General features: G+C 42.7%; 1 protein-coding gene across 10 annotated transcripts in view; it reads left to right on the top strand.

The window, feature by feature from the left end:
- Nucleotides 1-19,298, top strand: part of EYA2 (EYA transcriptional coactivator and phosphatase 2) — a 565,525-nt gene that overhangs the window by 235,269 nt on the left and 310,958 nt on the right. For all 10 annotated transcript variants that reach the window (XM_072110586.1, XM_072110584.1, XM_072110587.1 and 7 more), the window contains one exon: nucleotides 16,953-17,069. In XM_072110586.1, coding sequence (XP_071966687.1) covers nucleotides 16,953-17,069 — 117 coding nt within the window. The remainder of the gene's footprint in view (nucleotides 1-16,952; nucleotides 17,070-19,298) is intronic.

Raw genomic sequence — 19,298 nt, 5'->3', positions numbered from 1 at the left:
TCATAGTGATGGTATTAAATATTCCATGCCATGTACTGGGAAGCAGGAAAAAAATTCCAAATGCAGTGAAAATGGTGAAAAAACGCATTTGTGTCGTATTCTTGTCGGCTTGGATATTACGGCTTTCACTTCACTCCACAAATGACGCATCTAATTTATTCTTAGGGTCAGTACGATTACAGGGATACCAAATTTGTATAGGTTTTATAATGTTTTCATACATTTACAAAAATTAAAACCTCATGAACAAAATTTTTTTTTTTATTTTGCCGTCTTCTTGTGCTTATAACTTTTTCATACTTTGGTGTATGGAGTTGAGGTTGGTGTCATCTTTTGCGACTTTTGATGATGTTTTCAATGATATTATTTTTAGGACTGTACGACCTTTTGATCACTTTTTATAGAATTCTTAATTTTTTTTTAAATGGCAAAAAAGTGCCAGTTTTGACTTTGGACGCGATTTTCCGTTACGGGGTTAAACGCAGTGAAAAACCGTTATTATATTTTGATAGATCAGGCATTTTCGGACGCGGCGACACCTAATTTGTTTATGATTTTTACTGTTTATTTATATTTATGTCAGTTCTAGGGAAAGGGGGGTGATTTGAATTTTTAGGTTTTTTTATTATAATTTTTTTTTTCTAACTTTTTTTTAACTTTTATTTTTACTATTTTTCAGACTCCCTAGGGTACTTTAACCCTAGGTTGTCTGAACGATCCTACCATATACTGCCATACTAAAGTATGGCAGTATATGGGGATTTTACTCCTCGTACATTACAATGTGCTGATGCCGGCACCGATCGCGGGTGTTACCGGTAAGCCTTTGCTGCAATATGCAGCAGAGACTTACCGGCTATGGAGAGGGCTCGGCCCGCGAGCCCTCTCCATGCATCGGAACGCGACCGCTGCCGTGAATACACGGCGGGCGGTCGCGAACCGGTTAAAACAGAGGACCGGGTAGGTGGCCCTCCAGAAAAATTAAATACATAAAGTACTATAGCTAGAGCCAGTTGGCCCTGGCAAAAAATAGCCAGTTTCCTCTGCTTTAGTGTACAAAGAGGAGGACAATGAGGAGGAGGAGTGCATACATTATTCAGGTTGAGCTTCTTTCACCTGGTGGAGAATGAAAATCCGGAGAAATCCAAACTTTATTCATCTTGATAAGTGTCAGCCTGTCAGCCGATAGGCGTGTCCGCTTATCGGTGATGATGCCACCAGCTGCACTGAAAACCCGCTCGGACAACACGTTAGCGGCAGGGCAGGCAAGAACCTCCAAGGCGTGCAGCGCCAGTTCGTGCCACATGTCCAGCTTTGAAACCCAGTAGTTGTAGGGAGTTGTGTGATCATTTAGGACGATGGTATGGTCAGCTACGTACTCCCTCACCATCTTTCTGTAAAGATCAACCCTACTCTGCCGAGACTGGGAACAGGTGACAGTGTCTTGCTGGGGTGACATAAAACTGGCAAAGGCCTTGTAAAGCGTACCCCTGCCAGTGCTGGACAAGCTGCCTGCTCCCTTACTCTCCCTCGCAACTTGTCCCACAGAAGTACGCCCTCTGCCGCTAGCGCTGTCAGAAGGGAAATACTGTTTCAACTTGTGCACCAGGGCCTGCTGGTATTCATGCATTCTCACACTCCTTTCCTCTCCAGGGATGAGAGTGGAAATATTTTGCTTGTACCTTGGGTCCAGGAGAGTAAATACCCAGTAATCGGTGCTGGAATAAATTCTTTGAACGCGAGGGTCACAGGATAGGCAGCCTAGCATGAAATCTGCCATATGCGCCAGAGTCCCCTCACTGGCCTGACTGTCCATTTCCTCCTCCTCCAACTCCTCTTCTTCTGCCCATACACGCTGAACAGTGAAGGACTGAACAATGGTCCCCTCTTCTGTCTCGCCAACATTCTCCTCCTCTTCCTCCTCATCCTCCTCCACCTCCTCCGATATGCGCTGAGAAACAGACCTAAGGGTTCTAACAGACCTAAGCTTTGCGCTCGTCTCTTGTGACGAGCGCAAAGCTTCCGACTTCATGCTGATTAGAGAGTTTTTCAACAGGCCAAGAAGCGGGATGGTGAGGCTGATGATGGCGGCATCGCCACTGACCATCTGTGTTGACTCCTCAAAGTTACTCAGCACCTGACAGATATCAGACATCCACGTCCACTCCTCATTGTAGACTTGAGGAAGCTGACTGACCTGACTACCAGTTGTGGTGGAAGTTGACATCTGGCAGTCTACAATCGCTCTGCGCTGCTGGTAAACTCTGGATAACATGGTTAATGTTGAATTCCACCTCGTGGGCACGTCGCACAACAGTCGGTGAGCGGGCAGTTGGAGGCGGCGCTGCGCTGCCCTGAGAGTGGCAGCATCTGTGCTGGACTTCCTGAAATGCGCACAGATGCGGCGCACCTTCGTGAGCAAATCAGACAGATTGTGGTATGTCTTGAGGAAACGCTGAACTATGAGATTTAACACATGGGCCAGGCATGGCACGTGTCAGTCTGCCGAGTTGCAGAGCCGCCACCAGGTTACGGCCGTTGTCACACACAACCATGCCTGGCTTCAGGTTCAGCGGTGCCAGCCACAGATCAGTCTGCGCCATGATGCCCTGTAACAGCTCTTGGGCGGTGTGCCTTTTATCGCCTAGGCTCAGCAGTTTGAGCACCGCCTGCTGTCGCTTAGTGATGGCACTACTGCTGTGCCTAGAGCTACCGACGGATGGCGCCATGCCCACGGATGGTAATTCAGAGGAGGAGGGGTTGGAGGAGGAGGAGGCATAGTAGGCCTTTGAGACCTGGACCGAGGAAGGCCCCGCAATCCTCGGCGTCGGCAGTATATGACCAGCCCCAGGGTCAGACTCGGTCCCAGCCTCCACCAAGTTAACCCAATGTGCCATCAGCGATATATATTGGTCCGTGGTCAGGTGGAACTTGTCAGAAACGGGGTTGGCCAGGGCACGGATGATGTTCTCTGACACGTGCTTGCGCAGGGCTGGGACGGCACATCGGGAAAAGTAGTGCCGGCTGGGGACCGAACACCGAGGGGCGGCTGCCGCCATGAGGTTTCGAAAGGCCTCGGTCTCTACCAGCCTATAGGGCAGCATCTCCAGGCTAAGCAGTTTGGAGATGTGGACGTTGAGGGCTTCAGCGTGTGGGTGGGTTGCACTATACTTCCTTTTGCGCTCCAGCGTCTGGGGTATAGAGAGCTGAACGCTGGTGGATGCTTTGGAGGATCGTGGAGGCGAAGATGGGGTTTTCGCACGGGAGGTGTTTGGGCCGGGGTCCTGGGCAGGGGGCTGACTAGCAGATGACACAGGGGAAGGAGCAGTGGTGTGCCTGGCCGGAGTTGAACGCGCTTGGTGCCATTGAGTGGGGTGTTTAGCATTCATATGCCTGCGCATACTAGTGGTAGTTAAGCTAGTAGTGGTGGAACCCCTGCTGATCCTGGTTTGGCACAGGTTGCACACCACAGTCCGTCGGTCATCCGGTGTTTCTTTAAAGAACCTCCAGACTTCTGAAAATCTAGCCCTCGCCACGGGAGCTTGACTACGGGAAACACTTGGCGCTGATGCACCAGCTCTGGTCCTGCCTCTCCGTGTGGCCCCACCACTGCCTCTTCCAACATGTTCTGCTATAGGTCTCGCCTCCGTCTCAGAAGCACTGTGTTCACCCAGCCTATCAACCCAGCTTGGGTCTGTCACCTCTTCATCCTCCGATCCCTCAGTCTGCTCCCCCCTCGGACTTCCTGCCCTGACAACAACTTCACCACTGTCTGACAACCGTGTCTCCTCATCGTCGGACACCTCTTTACACACTTCTTCCACTACGTCAATAATGTCATCATCACCCACAGACTGCGACCAGTGGAAAACCTGGGCATCGGAAAATACCTCAGCAGCAACCGGACAAGTGGTTTGTGACTGTGGGAAGGGACCAGAAAACAGTTCCTCAGAGTAATCTTTTTAAATGGGTGTGGGCACAATCAAAAACGGTTTCAGATGTACAGAAGTAACACGTTTTTTTAATTTATAATAGTTTCTAAAATATGACAGACATTGAGTAATAATTAAAATGAATAATGTAAACACATCTGCGTACAAATCATGTAAAGATCTTAATATAGATATAGGAACTTAGTTCGACCTTAATTGTATGTGTATCTTGTTAACAGGATTCCTTTAGAGCTTTGTAAACAATTTTGTAAACAATTTGGTAAACAACTTCGTAAACAATTTTGTAAACAATTTGGTAAACAACTTCGTAAACAACTTCGTAAACAACTTCGTAAACAATTTCTATTCCTTATGATACTCAGAGACAATATAGCGGTTGATTATCTAGATATAGTAATATTAGTAGTCCCGTACACAGTGGAGAGTCCTATGTCCCAATAGAAAGATTCATAAAGATGAAAAAATTCGTAGAGCTGAAAAATTCATGGGGATGAAAAAGTACATAAAAAAGAAAATTGCATGCATTAAAAATAAAAATAAAAATGGATAGTTAAAAACAAATTTGTTTAAGAGTAAATTGGTATCCAGGAGGCTTTTATGTTGCACAAAGTGTAGGGCCCTACACTTGTGTAGACTCTTACAGCTATTTGCCAAAATATATAGGATGTTTAAAATCTAATCACTCACAGTTGGTTGATCATATGCGTCTTTCTCTCTGTTCGAACTGGAAACGTTCACTATTGTGGAGGTTTTGGTGATCGTTTTTAATATGTGATGGCGTCCTCCACGTGCAGCAGCATCTGTGTATATCCTCCGGGAGCGCTTCCACGGGAAACAAGTTCGTACGTTTCACACTCCTCACTCTCCTCCCTTCACGGTGTGGACTCCGTGCCTGCCAGATGCCGTGGGGGATGTCACACCCGAGAACATGCAACGTTCCAAACAATAGGCTCGAGCCCACCCACGACTCGTAGGTGAAAGTTTTCTTGTATTTGTATCGAGGGTGGTGTAATGGATCAAATTGTGAGGATATTTAGGTTCTGTAAGAGTCCAGTAATTTGTGGATAATGGCTAGACGCGTTTCAAAGCGCAATGCTTCTTCCTCAGTAGCCTTGCAGTTGTGAAACCTCCTCATTGTTGTGTGTGGTTAAATATCCATTTTGGGTTAAACATTGACTGGTCTGGATCCATATGGAATGGATCGGACTATAGAAAACCAGACCTGGACCAATTTATTTATACTCTCTTAAAGCAGCATCTGCTCATGATGTATGTGTCAGAGCGAGTCTTAGCAACATACGGACAAATTCTGATCATAGTAAAAATATATATAAACCCTCATAATGGAAAAATTAATCAGAAAACATAGAAATGGAGATAGGATAGAATCAGAAAATCTATTTATATCTTTGTTCTTAACTATGAGTTTTTGAATATATGTTTTTTATAAGAAATCCTTGTAAGTAAAGTTGAGTGACTATGAAATATGTGTCTCATTTTGTTCAAAGGTGGATTCAATAATGTCTATGTCATGTCTTATTCAGGATTAGGGATGGGGGAGGCCGGAAGATGGCCACATGTGCTGGTATACAGCCGGACTAACGTGGCTAAAGTTACGGCTGCCTCCTTCCAATGCTTGTATGTTCAGCTTTATAGAAAACCAAAAATTTCCAATTCTGCATTAAGGCCCTTAGGTAACATTGTTTCGAATGTGAAGATATATCTTGATTCTATCCTGGACATTTTGGCAATAAAATTTCCACCTCTCCAGTCCTTTTTGATAGACTGTATGGCACAAAACTTTACCCCTGTTATATCCATGTTATGGGCTATTTTAAAGTGTTTCGATAAAGAATGTGCCATACAGTCTATCAAAAAGGACTGGAGAGGTGGAAATTTTATTGCCAAAATGTCCAGGATAGAATCAAGATATATCTTCACATTCGAAACAATGTTACCTAAGGGCCTTAATGCAGAATTGGAAATTTTTGGTTTTCTATAAAGCTGAACATACAAGCATTGGAAGGAGGCAGCCGTAACTTTAGCCACGTTAGTCCGGCTGTATACCAGCACATGTGGCCATCTTCCGGCCTCCCCCATCCCTAATCCTGAATAAGACATGACATAGACATTATTGAATCCACCTTTGAACAAAATGAGACACATATTTCATAGTCACTCAACTTTACTTACAAGGATTTCTTATAAAAAACATATATTCAAAAACTCATAGTTAAGAACAAAGATATAAATAGATTTTCTGATTCTATCCTATCTCCATTTCTATGTTTTCTGATTAATTTTTCCATTATGAGGGTTTATATATATTTTTACTATGATCAGAATTTGTCCGTATGTTGCTAAGACTCGCTCTGACACATACATCATGAGCAGATGCTGCTTTAAGAGAGTATAAATAAATTGGTCCAGGTCTGGTTTTCTATAGTCCGATCCATTCCATATGGATCCAGACCAGTCAATGTTTAACCCAAAATGGATATTTAACCACACACAACAATGAGGAGGTTTCACAACTGCAAGGCTACTGAGGAAGAAGCATTGCGCTTTGAAACGCGTCTAGCCATTATCCACAAATTACTGGACTCTTACAGAACCTAAATATCCTCACAATTTGATCCATTACACCACCCTCGATACAAATACAAGAAAACTTTCACCTACGAGTCGTGGGTGGGCTCGAGCCTATTGTTTGGAACGTTGCATGTTCTCGGGTGTGACATCCCCTGCGGCATCTGGCAGGCACGGAGTCCACACCGTGAAGGGAGGAGAGTGAGGAGTGTGAAACGTACGAACTTGTTTCCCGTGGAAGCGCTCCCGGAGGATATACACAGATGCCGCTGCACGTGGAGGACGCCATCACATATTAAAAACGATCACCAAAACCTCCACAATAGTGAACGTTTCCAGTTCGAACAGAGAGAAAGCGGCATATGATCAACCAACTGTGAGTGATTAGATTTTAAACATCCTATATATTTTGGCAAATAGCTGTAAGAGTCTACACAAGTGTAGGGCCCTACACTTTGTGCAACATAAAAGCCTCCTGGATACCAATTTACTCTTAAACAAATTTGTTTTTAACTATCCATTTTTATTTTTATTTTTAATGCATGCAATTTTCTTTTTTATGTACTTTTTCATCCCCATGAATTTTTCAGCTCTACGAATTTTTTCATCTTTATGAATCTTTCTATTGGGACATAGGACTCCCCACTGTGTACGGGACTACTAATATTACTATATCTAGATAATCAACCGCTATATTGTCTCTGAGTATCATAAGGAATAGAAATTGTTTACGAAGTTGTTTACGAAGTTGTTTACCAAATTGTTTACACACTTGTGTACAAAATTGTTTACAAAATTGTTTACAAAGCTCTAAAGGAATCCTGTTAACAAGATACACATACAATTAAGGTCGAACTAAGTTCCTATATCTATATTAAGATCTTTACATGATTTGTACGCAGATGTGTTTACATTATTCATTTTAATTATTACTCAATGTCTGTCATATTTTAGAAACTATTATAAATTAAAAAAACGTGTTACTTCTGTACATCTGAAACCGTTTTTGATTGTGCCCACACCCATTTAAAAAGATTGCTCTATTTTCTCTGGTCTCATTCGGTGTTGAGACCTACTGTGGATGCACTCAGACTCGGCACAACAGAGATTGATAAGTGCCACCATAACCTTGATTTAGTTCCTCAGAGTATGCCGGTTCAAATGCCAAATTTTGCTGGGAGGGGGCAGACTGGGGGGAAGGAGGCTGAGGTGGAGGAGCTGGAGGAGTGCTGATTTCGGTGACATGGGTGGACTGCGTGGAAGACTGACTGGTGGACAAATGGCTAGAAGCATTGTCCGCAATCCACGACATCACCTCTTCGCACTGTTCTGGCCTGAACAGTGCTCTACCATGAGTCCCAGTAACTTGAGACATGATGAACCTAGGGAGTGTAGCTCTGCGGCGTTCCCCTGCTCCCTCATCAGCAGGTGGTGTCTCACCCCGCCCAGGACCATGGCCTCTGACCCCTGCAGAAGTTGGACGCCCATGTCCACGCTTTCGTCCTCTACCCCTAGCCCTCGGGTTAAACATTTTCCAAATTAAAGTGTAAAGTGTAAACTTTTTTTAAACAAAACGATGCTCTTCTATTGCTATGGCTAGTTTCTAACCTACACTGACAGCACACAACTGGATTTTGTGCTGTGCCTGATGACTTTGAGTTATAAAAAGAAATAAACGTAAAAAAAAATAAATCAGCAGACTCTGCCTAATTCTAATCAAACCCCTAATAAATTGTCCCACTTCGGTGTTTAAGGTGGATATGTGTCTCCCTGCAAATTACTCACAATATGGTACTAGCTGCACTACTAATGGCAGCAAGCCCAGCCACAGGCAAACCAAAAAAAAGTAAAGTAAAACGCTATTGTAGCCCTAAGAAGGGCTGTTGGGTTCTTGTAGAATCACTCCTGCCTAACACTATTCTAATAGAACACCCTAACGCTTTCCCTGACCAGCATCCAGACAGATAATGATCCGAGCAGCGCGGGCAGGGGCTAGTCTATTCCAGGGTCACCTGATCAGGCCAGCCAACCACTGCTATCGACGTGTAAGGGTACCACATCATGCTGGGTGGAGTGCAGAGTCTCCTGGCTTGTGATTGGCTCTGTCTCTGGCCGCCAAAAATCACAACGGCGGGAGATGCCATTTTCTCGAGCGGGCGAAGTATTCGTCTGAGCAACGAGCAGTTTCGAGTACGCTAATGCTCGAACGAGCATCATGCTCGGACTAGTATGTTTGCTCATCTCTAGATATGATACCAAAACTACAAAATAAAATATGAAAGGCTAATGCCATACATATAATAATTATATGTTAGTACATTTTATCTCATATCTTCCACCATATGTACCTTCAAAAAACACTTCAAGCTACATCAAGGAAACATGAATTGGATATTTGAGTCATGATGAATCCCTTGATCTTTCCATCTTGAAGGGGCTGTGATGTTTACAGACATAAGCTCATGAACTATCTTGATGTTCAAATTATAGGTGTTCACATGCAATCATTCATCATATGGGGATTCCATTCTGAACAAATACACCAGAAAACAAATTAAAAACACAAACTAGCAATACAGATTAAAAACATTTATGGTGGAGACATTATTAAAGGAATGAGGCAAAATTACATGCCTCATTTAGGCCGCTGGGAAACTCGTGCCTAACTGAACAATCCATTTACACCCTCTCTGTGCAAGTAACTTCTTCACGTCACCACCTCCGATGCCAGTGTGTACTATTTCGATACCTCGTACTTAGACAGCACCGATACCTCTAGGACAGCACTGGTGATGCATCTTAAAGTGCCAAGGTATGGTTGTTACTTCTTCAATTTTATCAACATATTTGGCCTTGATAATACCTCTCACATGTTCCCTGGTGCGACTGCGCAACTCATGAGAGGTTAATACGACATATATTAGAGGACAGTCAATTTAATATACGTCAATTTAATATTTTTCTCATTTTGATTTAACCTCTCCATAAATCTCATCAACTCTGCCTCAGGTCCCTGCCAAATGAATAACAGGTCTTCAATATATCTTAGCCAGCACTGCACATGGCAGGTGGCGGGCACTCCATAATTGCCAAAAAATCCCCCTTTCCCAGAAACCGAGGAAAAGGTTGGCGCCGCCTACATGGCAGTGCTGCATTGTTGAAAAATGTTGAAAAAAAATTATGGGTGAACATAAATTGAAGTAAACCTAAAAATCAAAGTACCTAAATTGTTATCAGACCTTCATAAAGACACTGCCGCGTCGAAACGCGTCAGTCTGTGATGCCAGCTGTGATGTTCCCTATGGAAAGTTTTTAACCTTTGAAGAATAAAGAAGTTATTTTACCTCCGTACCTCTTTGTGCTGGACTTGTGGCTATATGCTCCTGTTTGCTGAATTGTTATCTATGGTTCTGGTAGTCGGCAGCTTCCAATCCACCATTGCGCCTAATACTGGTATAAAGTGACTCGACGTCGGCCATCACTAAAAACATATTTGACTCCAACATGATACCGTTGATCCTCGATAGGATGCCCAAGCTGTCTCTCACATAAGAAGGTAAACATTCCACAAGTGGCTTTAGATCATAATGAATGAATTTGCATACTGGGTCACACAAACCCCCAATCCCTGAGACAATTGGACGTCCCGGAGGATCAACTGGATATTTGTGTATCTTGGGAAGTAGGTATAAAGTTGGCACTTTAGGTTCTTCCACCACCAGTCCCTTCAATACCTTTTTAGGGATAAGCCCTTTCTCATATGGCAACTCCAAAATAGTGCACAATTTCACAGAGAAACTGCTAGTGCGATTGTACCCTAATTTACAATATATGTTGTAGACTTTAAAAAGTATGCAGACACAGAGCAGGAATGATCTGTGCTGGCCCACTTCCCTGGCATCCGCACCCTTCACACTCCCTCTGTGCCCTCATGGCGTGGTGGTATCGTAACTGCAATAATAATTTAAAATTCTTCCAGTGGTTTTATGCAGGAAAGCTGGCGTAGAGACTCCCCTACAGTCTCTTTGATGGCACAAAGTCCAAAAAAGCACAGGCTTTGACCCCATAGCGCTGCATGCCACAGTTCTACGGCGCTGGGTCCTGCAATTGGCACTCAGCGCAGTAGAGCTACGGCGTGAAGACGATGCCGGTTCGGCTCTGCACCGGAGCTGAGCCTACATCAGGAATCACGGGATGTCAGCTGTAATCTACCGCTGACATCCCCGGGTAACACAGAGTTGGCTCCGATTGCGGGTGTTTAACCCGTTAAATGCCGCGGTCAGCATGACTGCGACATTTAACATGCCTATGTGGGGTCTTTCCCCCACGATCGCGCCCCCCCCCTCGTTTTTTGGGGGGGCGCTGATCATTTCTATGGCACCCCTGGGGTCCGATCAGTACCCCAGAGATGCCTGTGCATGCATGTGCTGACACTGCTAATACCCTGCAATACAGGGTATTGCGGCCATAAATCAAGTAACGGCCACATGTGGGGGGTCTCTGTACTTGCAGAACAAATTGTATGGTGGGTTTTCTCTTTATCTCTTGGAAATGTGTAAATTTTAGGGCTAAATGAACGTATAACCAACAAAATTTGACCATTCTAAATTTCAACTCCATTTTGATTCAATTACTATGAAGATCTCAAGGGGTTAACAATCTTCCTAAAAACTGTTTCTTATAGTTTGAGGGGTGTAGATTTGAAAATGGTTTGGTTATATAGGGTGGTTTTAATGCTAAATATGTAAAAGTTCATTCAAAACCATATTTATACCCAAAATAGTCTATTCTGAAAATACAAAAAATCTATAATCTATTTGTAAGCCGCGTGACATCAAAATAAATTATACGGACATTTCAAAAATGATGAAAATGTAAAGTAGACATATGGGAAATGTTTTTCAGCAACTCATTTAGGTGGTAAATCTATCTGCCTGAAAACATGATGATTTAGAATTTTTAAAAAGGGTTACATTTTCAAAAAAACTCCTCATTTTTTATTTATTTTTTTTTTTTTTTGTAAATAAACACAAAACTTATCAGCCAACATTTACCACTAAAATGAAGTACAACATGTGGGGAAACAACAATCTCAGAATCGCTTTGATAAGAAACAGAGTTAAAAAGTTATAACCATATAAAGAGACGCATGTCAGAATCCAAAAAATGGGACTGAGCCTTAAGCTACAAAATGACTGCGTCCTTAAGGGGTTAAAAAATCCTTCATGCAATCCACACGTCATGGATTAGTTTCTTTTTGATCCAGAATTTGAAGCGTACCTCAGCCCTAATCCAGTGGTTGTGGGCTTGCTAGTAATAGCCCAGCATAGCTCTGATGCTTGGGCAGCAAGTGGCAGTCTCTGTAGAATTAGCACATTGAGAAGTACACTTCTCCGGCCCCGTTCACATGATGCGTTGTGTTTTTTGCTGCGTTTTTGACACAATCCAGTTTGATCACATGCTGATATTACATTGTCTTTTAGAAATTGCAGTGGAAACGCAATGTAAACTCAGCATGTGATCAAGGCTGAAGTCTTTGGAATGCATCAAAAACGCATGAAAAAAGTGACGCAACGTGGGTGGTGGCACACATGGCGTTTTGAACCCGTTTTCAGTCAGTTTAAAAATGCATACATTTTTTTTACCGTTTACCATGTGTTTGGCTGCTTTGAACCTGTTTATCCTAATAGAAAGGTTTTGATTCTGTTTTGTAACGGAACTCGGGTGGCCCGCAGCCGATTGTATATGCATTTGTATGCAAACACACGCGATCGGCAATCGGCGTCCGGCAGCTCGCATTTACACAATACAAGACACCGGGCGCTGATTGCTGACTTCGTGTGAACGCATATGCGTTCAGAAAAACTTTGGTTCTACACAAATCCGAAGTTTACGGTGATTCATGGGAACCAATTTTTTTCCCCCTTTATTAGCAAAATGGCCGCGAGCACAACGTGTTACATGGGACTGGGAATTCTGGGAAGAAAAAAGGAACACCCTCAATCACATGTGCAGACATGTAAGCCAATCAGCGACCGGCAGGCTTATGTGATGTCACAGCCCTATAAAAACAGAAAGCCATTTGCAATCCCGTCATTTCACACTGCATGTGCTGTCTCTAGCGTCTAGCTGCTTGTACTCAGTAGCTGATGGAGTGATTTTTGCTCAAAGTCCATGTTGCTGCCACTGCCACACTCTGGCACAACGACAAATTCTTGAGCTGGTAGCAACATGGTAGGCCGCAGTGTGGCATGATGGCACTTTCTAACCTCCTGCTGCTGCCGCCACCTCTGTCATTGTGCCACACTGTGGCCTACCATGTTGCTGCCACCTTGAGAATTTGTCAATGTGCCACTCTGTGGCTTACTGCTGCTGCCAACTGACCGCTTTCTCCCTGGAAAACCCTGTGATTTCCATAATGCTCTTTTCTCCCTCCAACACTCTATGACGTTGCCACTATGTTTGCCACTATTTCATCTGTCAGAAGGAATAAAAAGCCTAAGGATTGATAGCCAAAAGCAGGAGTGGAAACAGAACACAGAGGACATGCAAATATTCAATTTACTGGTCATCTCTGTTTTGGATCAACTCCTGTTTGTTTTTGGCTTTAGCAATACTGATGGATTATTGACCGATTGAAAGCGGACACTAATGAATGAAAAGTAGAGCAAAATGATCAGTGACGTTAATGCAAAATTACAGTCGATGCTCTCTATTCTCTTGAGAGGGGTTTCTACATGTTTCCACGTTTAACAGAACAGGTTCTGTCGTAATCTATGGAATTATCTGATGTCAGTGTAAAAAGAGTACCCTCTTTAAAGGGGTATTCCGGGAATATGAACGTCTGACACAAAAACCTATGATGATATAAATAAATGACTACAACAATGCTCAATGTCATTAGTCACAAAATGGAGCTTAAATAGTTTGATTTACAAAATTTATGGTTTCTCTAAAGTAGGTGGAGTTATCATTAAGATGGCCGCCACTGGAAAATACAAGTTCCATGATCCTTTAGTTGTCAGTAACTCCTCCCCCCTCTTATGCTCTGCTCCCAGTGATGATACAACGGACTTTCTTGCTCTGTTACCATAGTAATGATGTGCAACTGCCATCATCACAATACTGGCTGCACTGCAACCAACCGACTACAGCCAAACATAGTGCTGATCACATGACCTGCCCAGGCAGGTGCAGGACATGTGATGTGGACATGTGACCAGTGGCCATCTTCTGTCCTGTGTATGCTCTGCAACGGACCGCGCGGAGGAAAATAACGGACTGATTAAAGGGCCAGTAGCATTTTAATTCTTCATTACAGTCTATGTCATCAGCATTTTCTGCTAAGGGAAGCAAAATTTTTAATAACAACTAATTACACATTAGCTTATATTTTGAGTACCCATTTGTATATGAATTATGCTGATTCCTGGAATACCCCTTTAATGTTATAGTGGGATCTTGGCCCTCAGCTCACTCCTTTTGAGCTGGCACAGACATTACCCTGTCAGGCTGTGTTCCCGCTTCACTAATTTAGTCAAGTTGGCCCCTGTAAGTTCCCATGGAATTGAGGAGTGAAGCAAATCTAAGAACGGCGGCTGTCGTGTGGGTGTCATACTAAAACCCTTTTTAGATCACAAAAGAGAGCCCTTTTAGGACTGCCAAGGCGAAATAGTAATCTATTTAGAGAACTGTCCTAAGACAGAATAGAGCCTTATCAGTCAGGCCTAAAACGTAACTTTTATTTTATTTAAAAATTCTAACAAATTATTTATCACACCTATTATTTTAAAATCTACAGGTATGAGGCTGCTATCTATCCTAACTGCATTTAAAATACTGAGTATTCACTCAGCCTGTAAATACCTAAGCACATCTCTGCAGTGACCCATTAATGAGACAGCCTCAGACGAGTCAAATTAAAAGCCAAACAGCAGACCCCTCTACCCCCCCTAGCCATTTTAAAATAATAGGTGTGATAAATAATTTGTTAGAATTTTTACTAATTAAATAAAAGTTATGTTTCATACTAAAACACAGCATTGTTTGAAGACTAAACCACGCTCCCTTATGCATATTTGAGCATGGCACAACGTTCTACAACACCCCACAGGCTCTAAGCAGCCAAGAAATAGCGGGGTTTTTTTTAACGTAATTCGACAGGATTAGATTTTTTCAGAAAATTTGGCGAACCTAGTCGAATCGAAATTTGAAAAATTCGCTCATCTCTAATCAACGTCCATTTTTTTCAATGTCTGTTTGTCATCCATTTTTTTCATAAAAATCATTTAAAAAACACTTGTTTGAAAGAGCATTAAATTGTAAGGAAAGCAATAAGCGAGAAAGATAAGGTGTTTAAGGTGCTAAAACGTGAAGGCAGCGATGAGGCATAAAGAGAAAAATAAATCCTGTAAAAAGCAGATAAAGGTCGCAAAAATAGAGAAGACTGAGAGAAATATTGCCAGGGAGAGCAAAATTTTTTTTTCAAGTATACAAATGATAAGAAACTAAAAACTGAGAGTGTGGACCCTCTTAGGAATAACATGGGGGTCATGGTGGAAGGAGATGAGGAAAGGAGCAGTCTTCTGAATGTCGCCTTCTCAACTGTCTTTACCCAGGAAAATCCCCTCATGGAAGACACAATGAGGAATAATGTAAATTATTTTTGGAATGTCAACAGTTTAACCCAGGAAGAGGTATGGCGCCGCCTCACAACCAGTAAGATAGGTAAATCACCAGGGCCAGATGGCATACACCCCTGGGTTCTGCATAAACTATGTACCGTGATAGATAGACCGTTATTTTTAATATTTGAAGATTCACTGAGGACTGGTTATGTTCCACAGGATTGGCGCATAGCCAATGTGGTACCAATATACAAAACAGGATCAAAAAGCGATACTGGAAACTACAGACCTGTGACTCTAACTTCTGTGGTGGGGAAAATATTTGAGGGGTTTGTTAGAGATGCTATCCTGAAGTATCTCACTGTGCAGACGCTTGGTTTATGAGAGATCAGTCCTGTCAGACTAATCTGATTGGTTTCTACGAAGAGGTAAGTTCAAGACTAGATCTGGGGGAGGCTGTGGATGTTGTATAGCTGGACTTTTGACACTGTGCTGCATAAAAGGTTGGTATATAAAATGAAAATCAGTGTATTTAATCAGTGTATGTTAAGTAATTGGCTTAGTGATAGAAAACAGAGGGTCGTCATTAATGGCACATTCTCAGATTGGGTTGACGTTACCAGTTGAGTGCCACGGGGGTCAGTAATGGGGACACTTCTTTTTACTATTTTTATTAATGACCTTGTAGTGGGTTTACAGTCAAGTTTCAATATTTGCAGATGATACTAAGCTGTGTAAAGTAATAAATACTGAGGTTGATAGTTTAGCATTACAGAGGTATTTGTGGAAGCTGGAGGAGTGGGCAGAGAAATGGTTGATGAGGTTTAATGTAGATAAATGTAAAGTTATGCACTTGGGCCATGGAAACAAAAAGTATAATTATGTTCTAAATAGTCAATTACTTGGTAAAACTGTAGCTGAAAAGGACTTGGGGCTATTGGTGGATGGTAAACTTAATTTTAGTGACAAGAGCCAGGCGGCTGCTGTTAAAACAAATAAAATTATGGGATGTATAGAGAAAGGAATAGATTCTCATGATAAAGACATAGTTTTGCCCTTATACAAATCCCTGGTCAGACCACACATGTAATATTGTATACAGTTTTGGGCACCAGTGTATAAAAAGCATATAGTAGAGCTGGAACGGTTGCAGAGGAGATCAACCAAGATTATTAGGGGAATTGGGGATTAGAATACAATGACAGATTACAAAATTTGGGATTATTGAGTTTAGAAAAAAGATGACTGAGGGGAGACCTCATTACAATGTACAAATACCTGAAAGGACAGTACAAGGATCTCTCCAAAGATCTTTTTATACCTAGGCCTGTGACCAGGACAAGGGGGCATCATCTGCGCCTAGAGGAGAGGCGACTCTACCATGAACATTGACAAAGGTTTTAATGTAAGAGCAGTGAGACAATGGAACTCTCTGCCGCAGGTGGTTGTTATGGCAGACTCTATGTACATGTTCAAGAGGGGCCTGGATGCCTTTCTGGAGAGAAAATATGTCACGGGTTATGGGGATAATACATTTATTTAATTCGTAAAGGTTGGACTTGATGGACTTGCGTCTTTTTCCAGCCTTATATACTATGATGCATGTATCGCTGCTTTTTTTTTTTTTTTTTTTTACATTATCTGTTTAAGAAACCCTGTGTATATTTTTTTGGCATATACTTTATTAACTTTTAATTATGCATTTATTACCTATCATTGTTTTATTCGTATGTTGGGTTGTAAAAATCTGCCACTTTTATATATCTGTCCTTTCTTTTCTTAGATATCAAAACAGAAGACAATATAAGCCACTCTCCAGGACAAAGTGGGTTTCTCAGCTATAGCTCCAGCTTCAGCACCCAACCCCTTGGACAGACACCGTACACATATCAGATGCACGGTATGTGCCGTTTGGATCATAATGTGTATTTTAGACTAAGGAACTTAGTTTAGGTTTCATAGATTGTTTGAGGGGATTCAACAATTTATTCCAAATTGAAATGAATAACGCAAATGGTATCAACTTGTAACCATGGTATCATAGTAGATTAGGTTAAAAAAAGGTTCAGATCCATCAAGTCCGACTCTACAGAAAGGAGAAACAAACCCAATACGGTTGATGCAAGTGAGCCTCTAGTGTGGAGATAAAATAGTGTGGAGAAATTCATCTCCACCTCTAATATGGCAGTCAAAATAAATCCCTGGTTCATATTGTCCCATATTGATAATCTACTTCCCATACCATATATGTTGTGTTGTAGGACCCACATACATTGCCCTCATATTCATTGTATCATAGTTGATATGGTTGAAAAAAGACACATGTCCATCAAGTTAAACCAAGGAACTGAAGGGATTGGATGAGGAAGAGATTTATGGGAAACATAAAAATACAATAACATACATTCTATATAACATAACCATCAATGTTATTTAGGTGTAAAAAGGCATCTAGACCCTTCTTGAAGCTATCTGCTGTCCCTGCTGTGACCAGCACCTGAGGCAGGCCATTCCACAGATTAACAGTTCTCATAGTAAAAAAAAAGCCCTGTCGCCTCTGGAGACAGAGACAGTGCCCCCTTGTCTTTTAATTTGATTTAATTTGAAACAATTTACTACCATATTTTTGTGTGAACAAGATCTTGCTAGCTTCAGAGGAAGCTGATTGACATTGCATGCTGTTATTTAATTAATCATCTACTAATACCCCCCAGTCCTTCTCAACAAGGGACTCTCCCAGATTTACTCCCCTGAGGACATATGTTGCATGTTGATTATTAGCCCCCAGATGCATAACTTTACATTTATCCACAGTGAACCTCATTTGCCAAGTGAGTGACCAAACACAGCTTGTCCAAGTAACCCTGGAGCCTATGAACATTCTCTATAGACTGTAACACACTACACAGCTTGGTGTCATTTCATCTGCAAAAATAGACACAGTGCTATTAATTCCTACCTCTATATCATTAATAAATACATTAAAGGGCACCTACCACCACGATTCTACCTATAAAGGTAGATCGGGTGGTAGGTGGATGTAAGGGACGCTAACTTTTGGTACACTTTATGGAACTAATAAGTAAATTTTGTTATGCGGCTACTGGGGCGTGGAGTAGCCGAGCACGAGGCTACACAGCGCGGCTACTCCACGCCCCAGTAGCCACATTACTCCTCCTACCTTGTTGCGTGTGGCGCGCAGCTCCTCGTAGCTGCGCGCCCTCGTCCATCATGATGGCGTTCTGCGCATGCGCAGAACGCAGGCCGGCGGCTGAGCAGCCCCAGCTCCGAGGCCGGAGCTACTGCGCATGCTCGTCGGACGTAGCTGCGCGCCGCACGCAAGAGGGTAGGAGGAGTAATGTGGCTACTGGGGCGTGGAGTAGCCGTGCTGTGTAGCCTCGTGCTCGGCTACTCCACGCCCCAGTAGCCGCATAACGAAATTTACATATTAGTTCCATAAAGTGTACCAAAAGTTAGCTATCCTCACGTCACTTACATCCACCTACCACCCTATCTACCTTTATAGGTAGAATCGTGGTGGTAGGTTCCCTTTAAATAGTCATTGGCCAAGCACAGACCCCTTGGGTACACCACTTATAACGGCTGACCATTCTGAGTAAGAATCACTTACCACAACTCTCTGGATACGATCCTTCAGCCAGTTTTCAATCCAATTGCAAATGATTCCTGCCAAACCAATAGACCTTACTTTACCTATCAGGCGTCTATGAGGGACAGAATCAAATGCCTTTGCAAAGTCCAAGAACACAAAATCCACAGCAGCTCCTCCATCCTGGCATCTGCTCAACCATTCATAGAAGCAGATCAGGTTAGTCTGAAAACTTCTATCCTTAGTAAACCCATGCTTGCTGTCACTTATTACTGTATATACTTGAGTATAAGCTGACCCAAGTATAAGCCAAGGCCCCTTATTTTACCACAAAAACCTGGGAAAACCTATTGACTCGAGTAAAAGCTGAGGGTGGGAAATGCATTGGTCACAGCCCCCCCCAGTATATAGCCTGCCAAACCCTGTCCCATAGTATATAGCCAGCACCTGCCCACCAGTATATAGCCTGCCAGCCCATATTCCCCAGTATATAGCCAGCCCCCTGCCCCAGTATATAGC

This window comes from Engystomops pustulosus, chromosome 6, assembly GCF_040894005.1.
Source record: "Engystomops pustulosus chromosome 6, aEngPut4.maternal, whole genome shotgun sequence".
Taxonomy (NCBI): Eukaryota; Metazoa; Chordata; class Amphibia; order Anura; family Leptodactylidae; genus Engystomops; species Engystomops pustulosus.
Note: the sequence above shows the minus strand (reverse complement) of the source record. Positions and strands in the feature narration are given on the sequence as shown.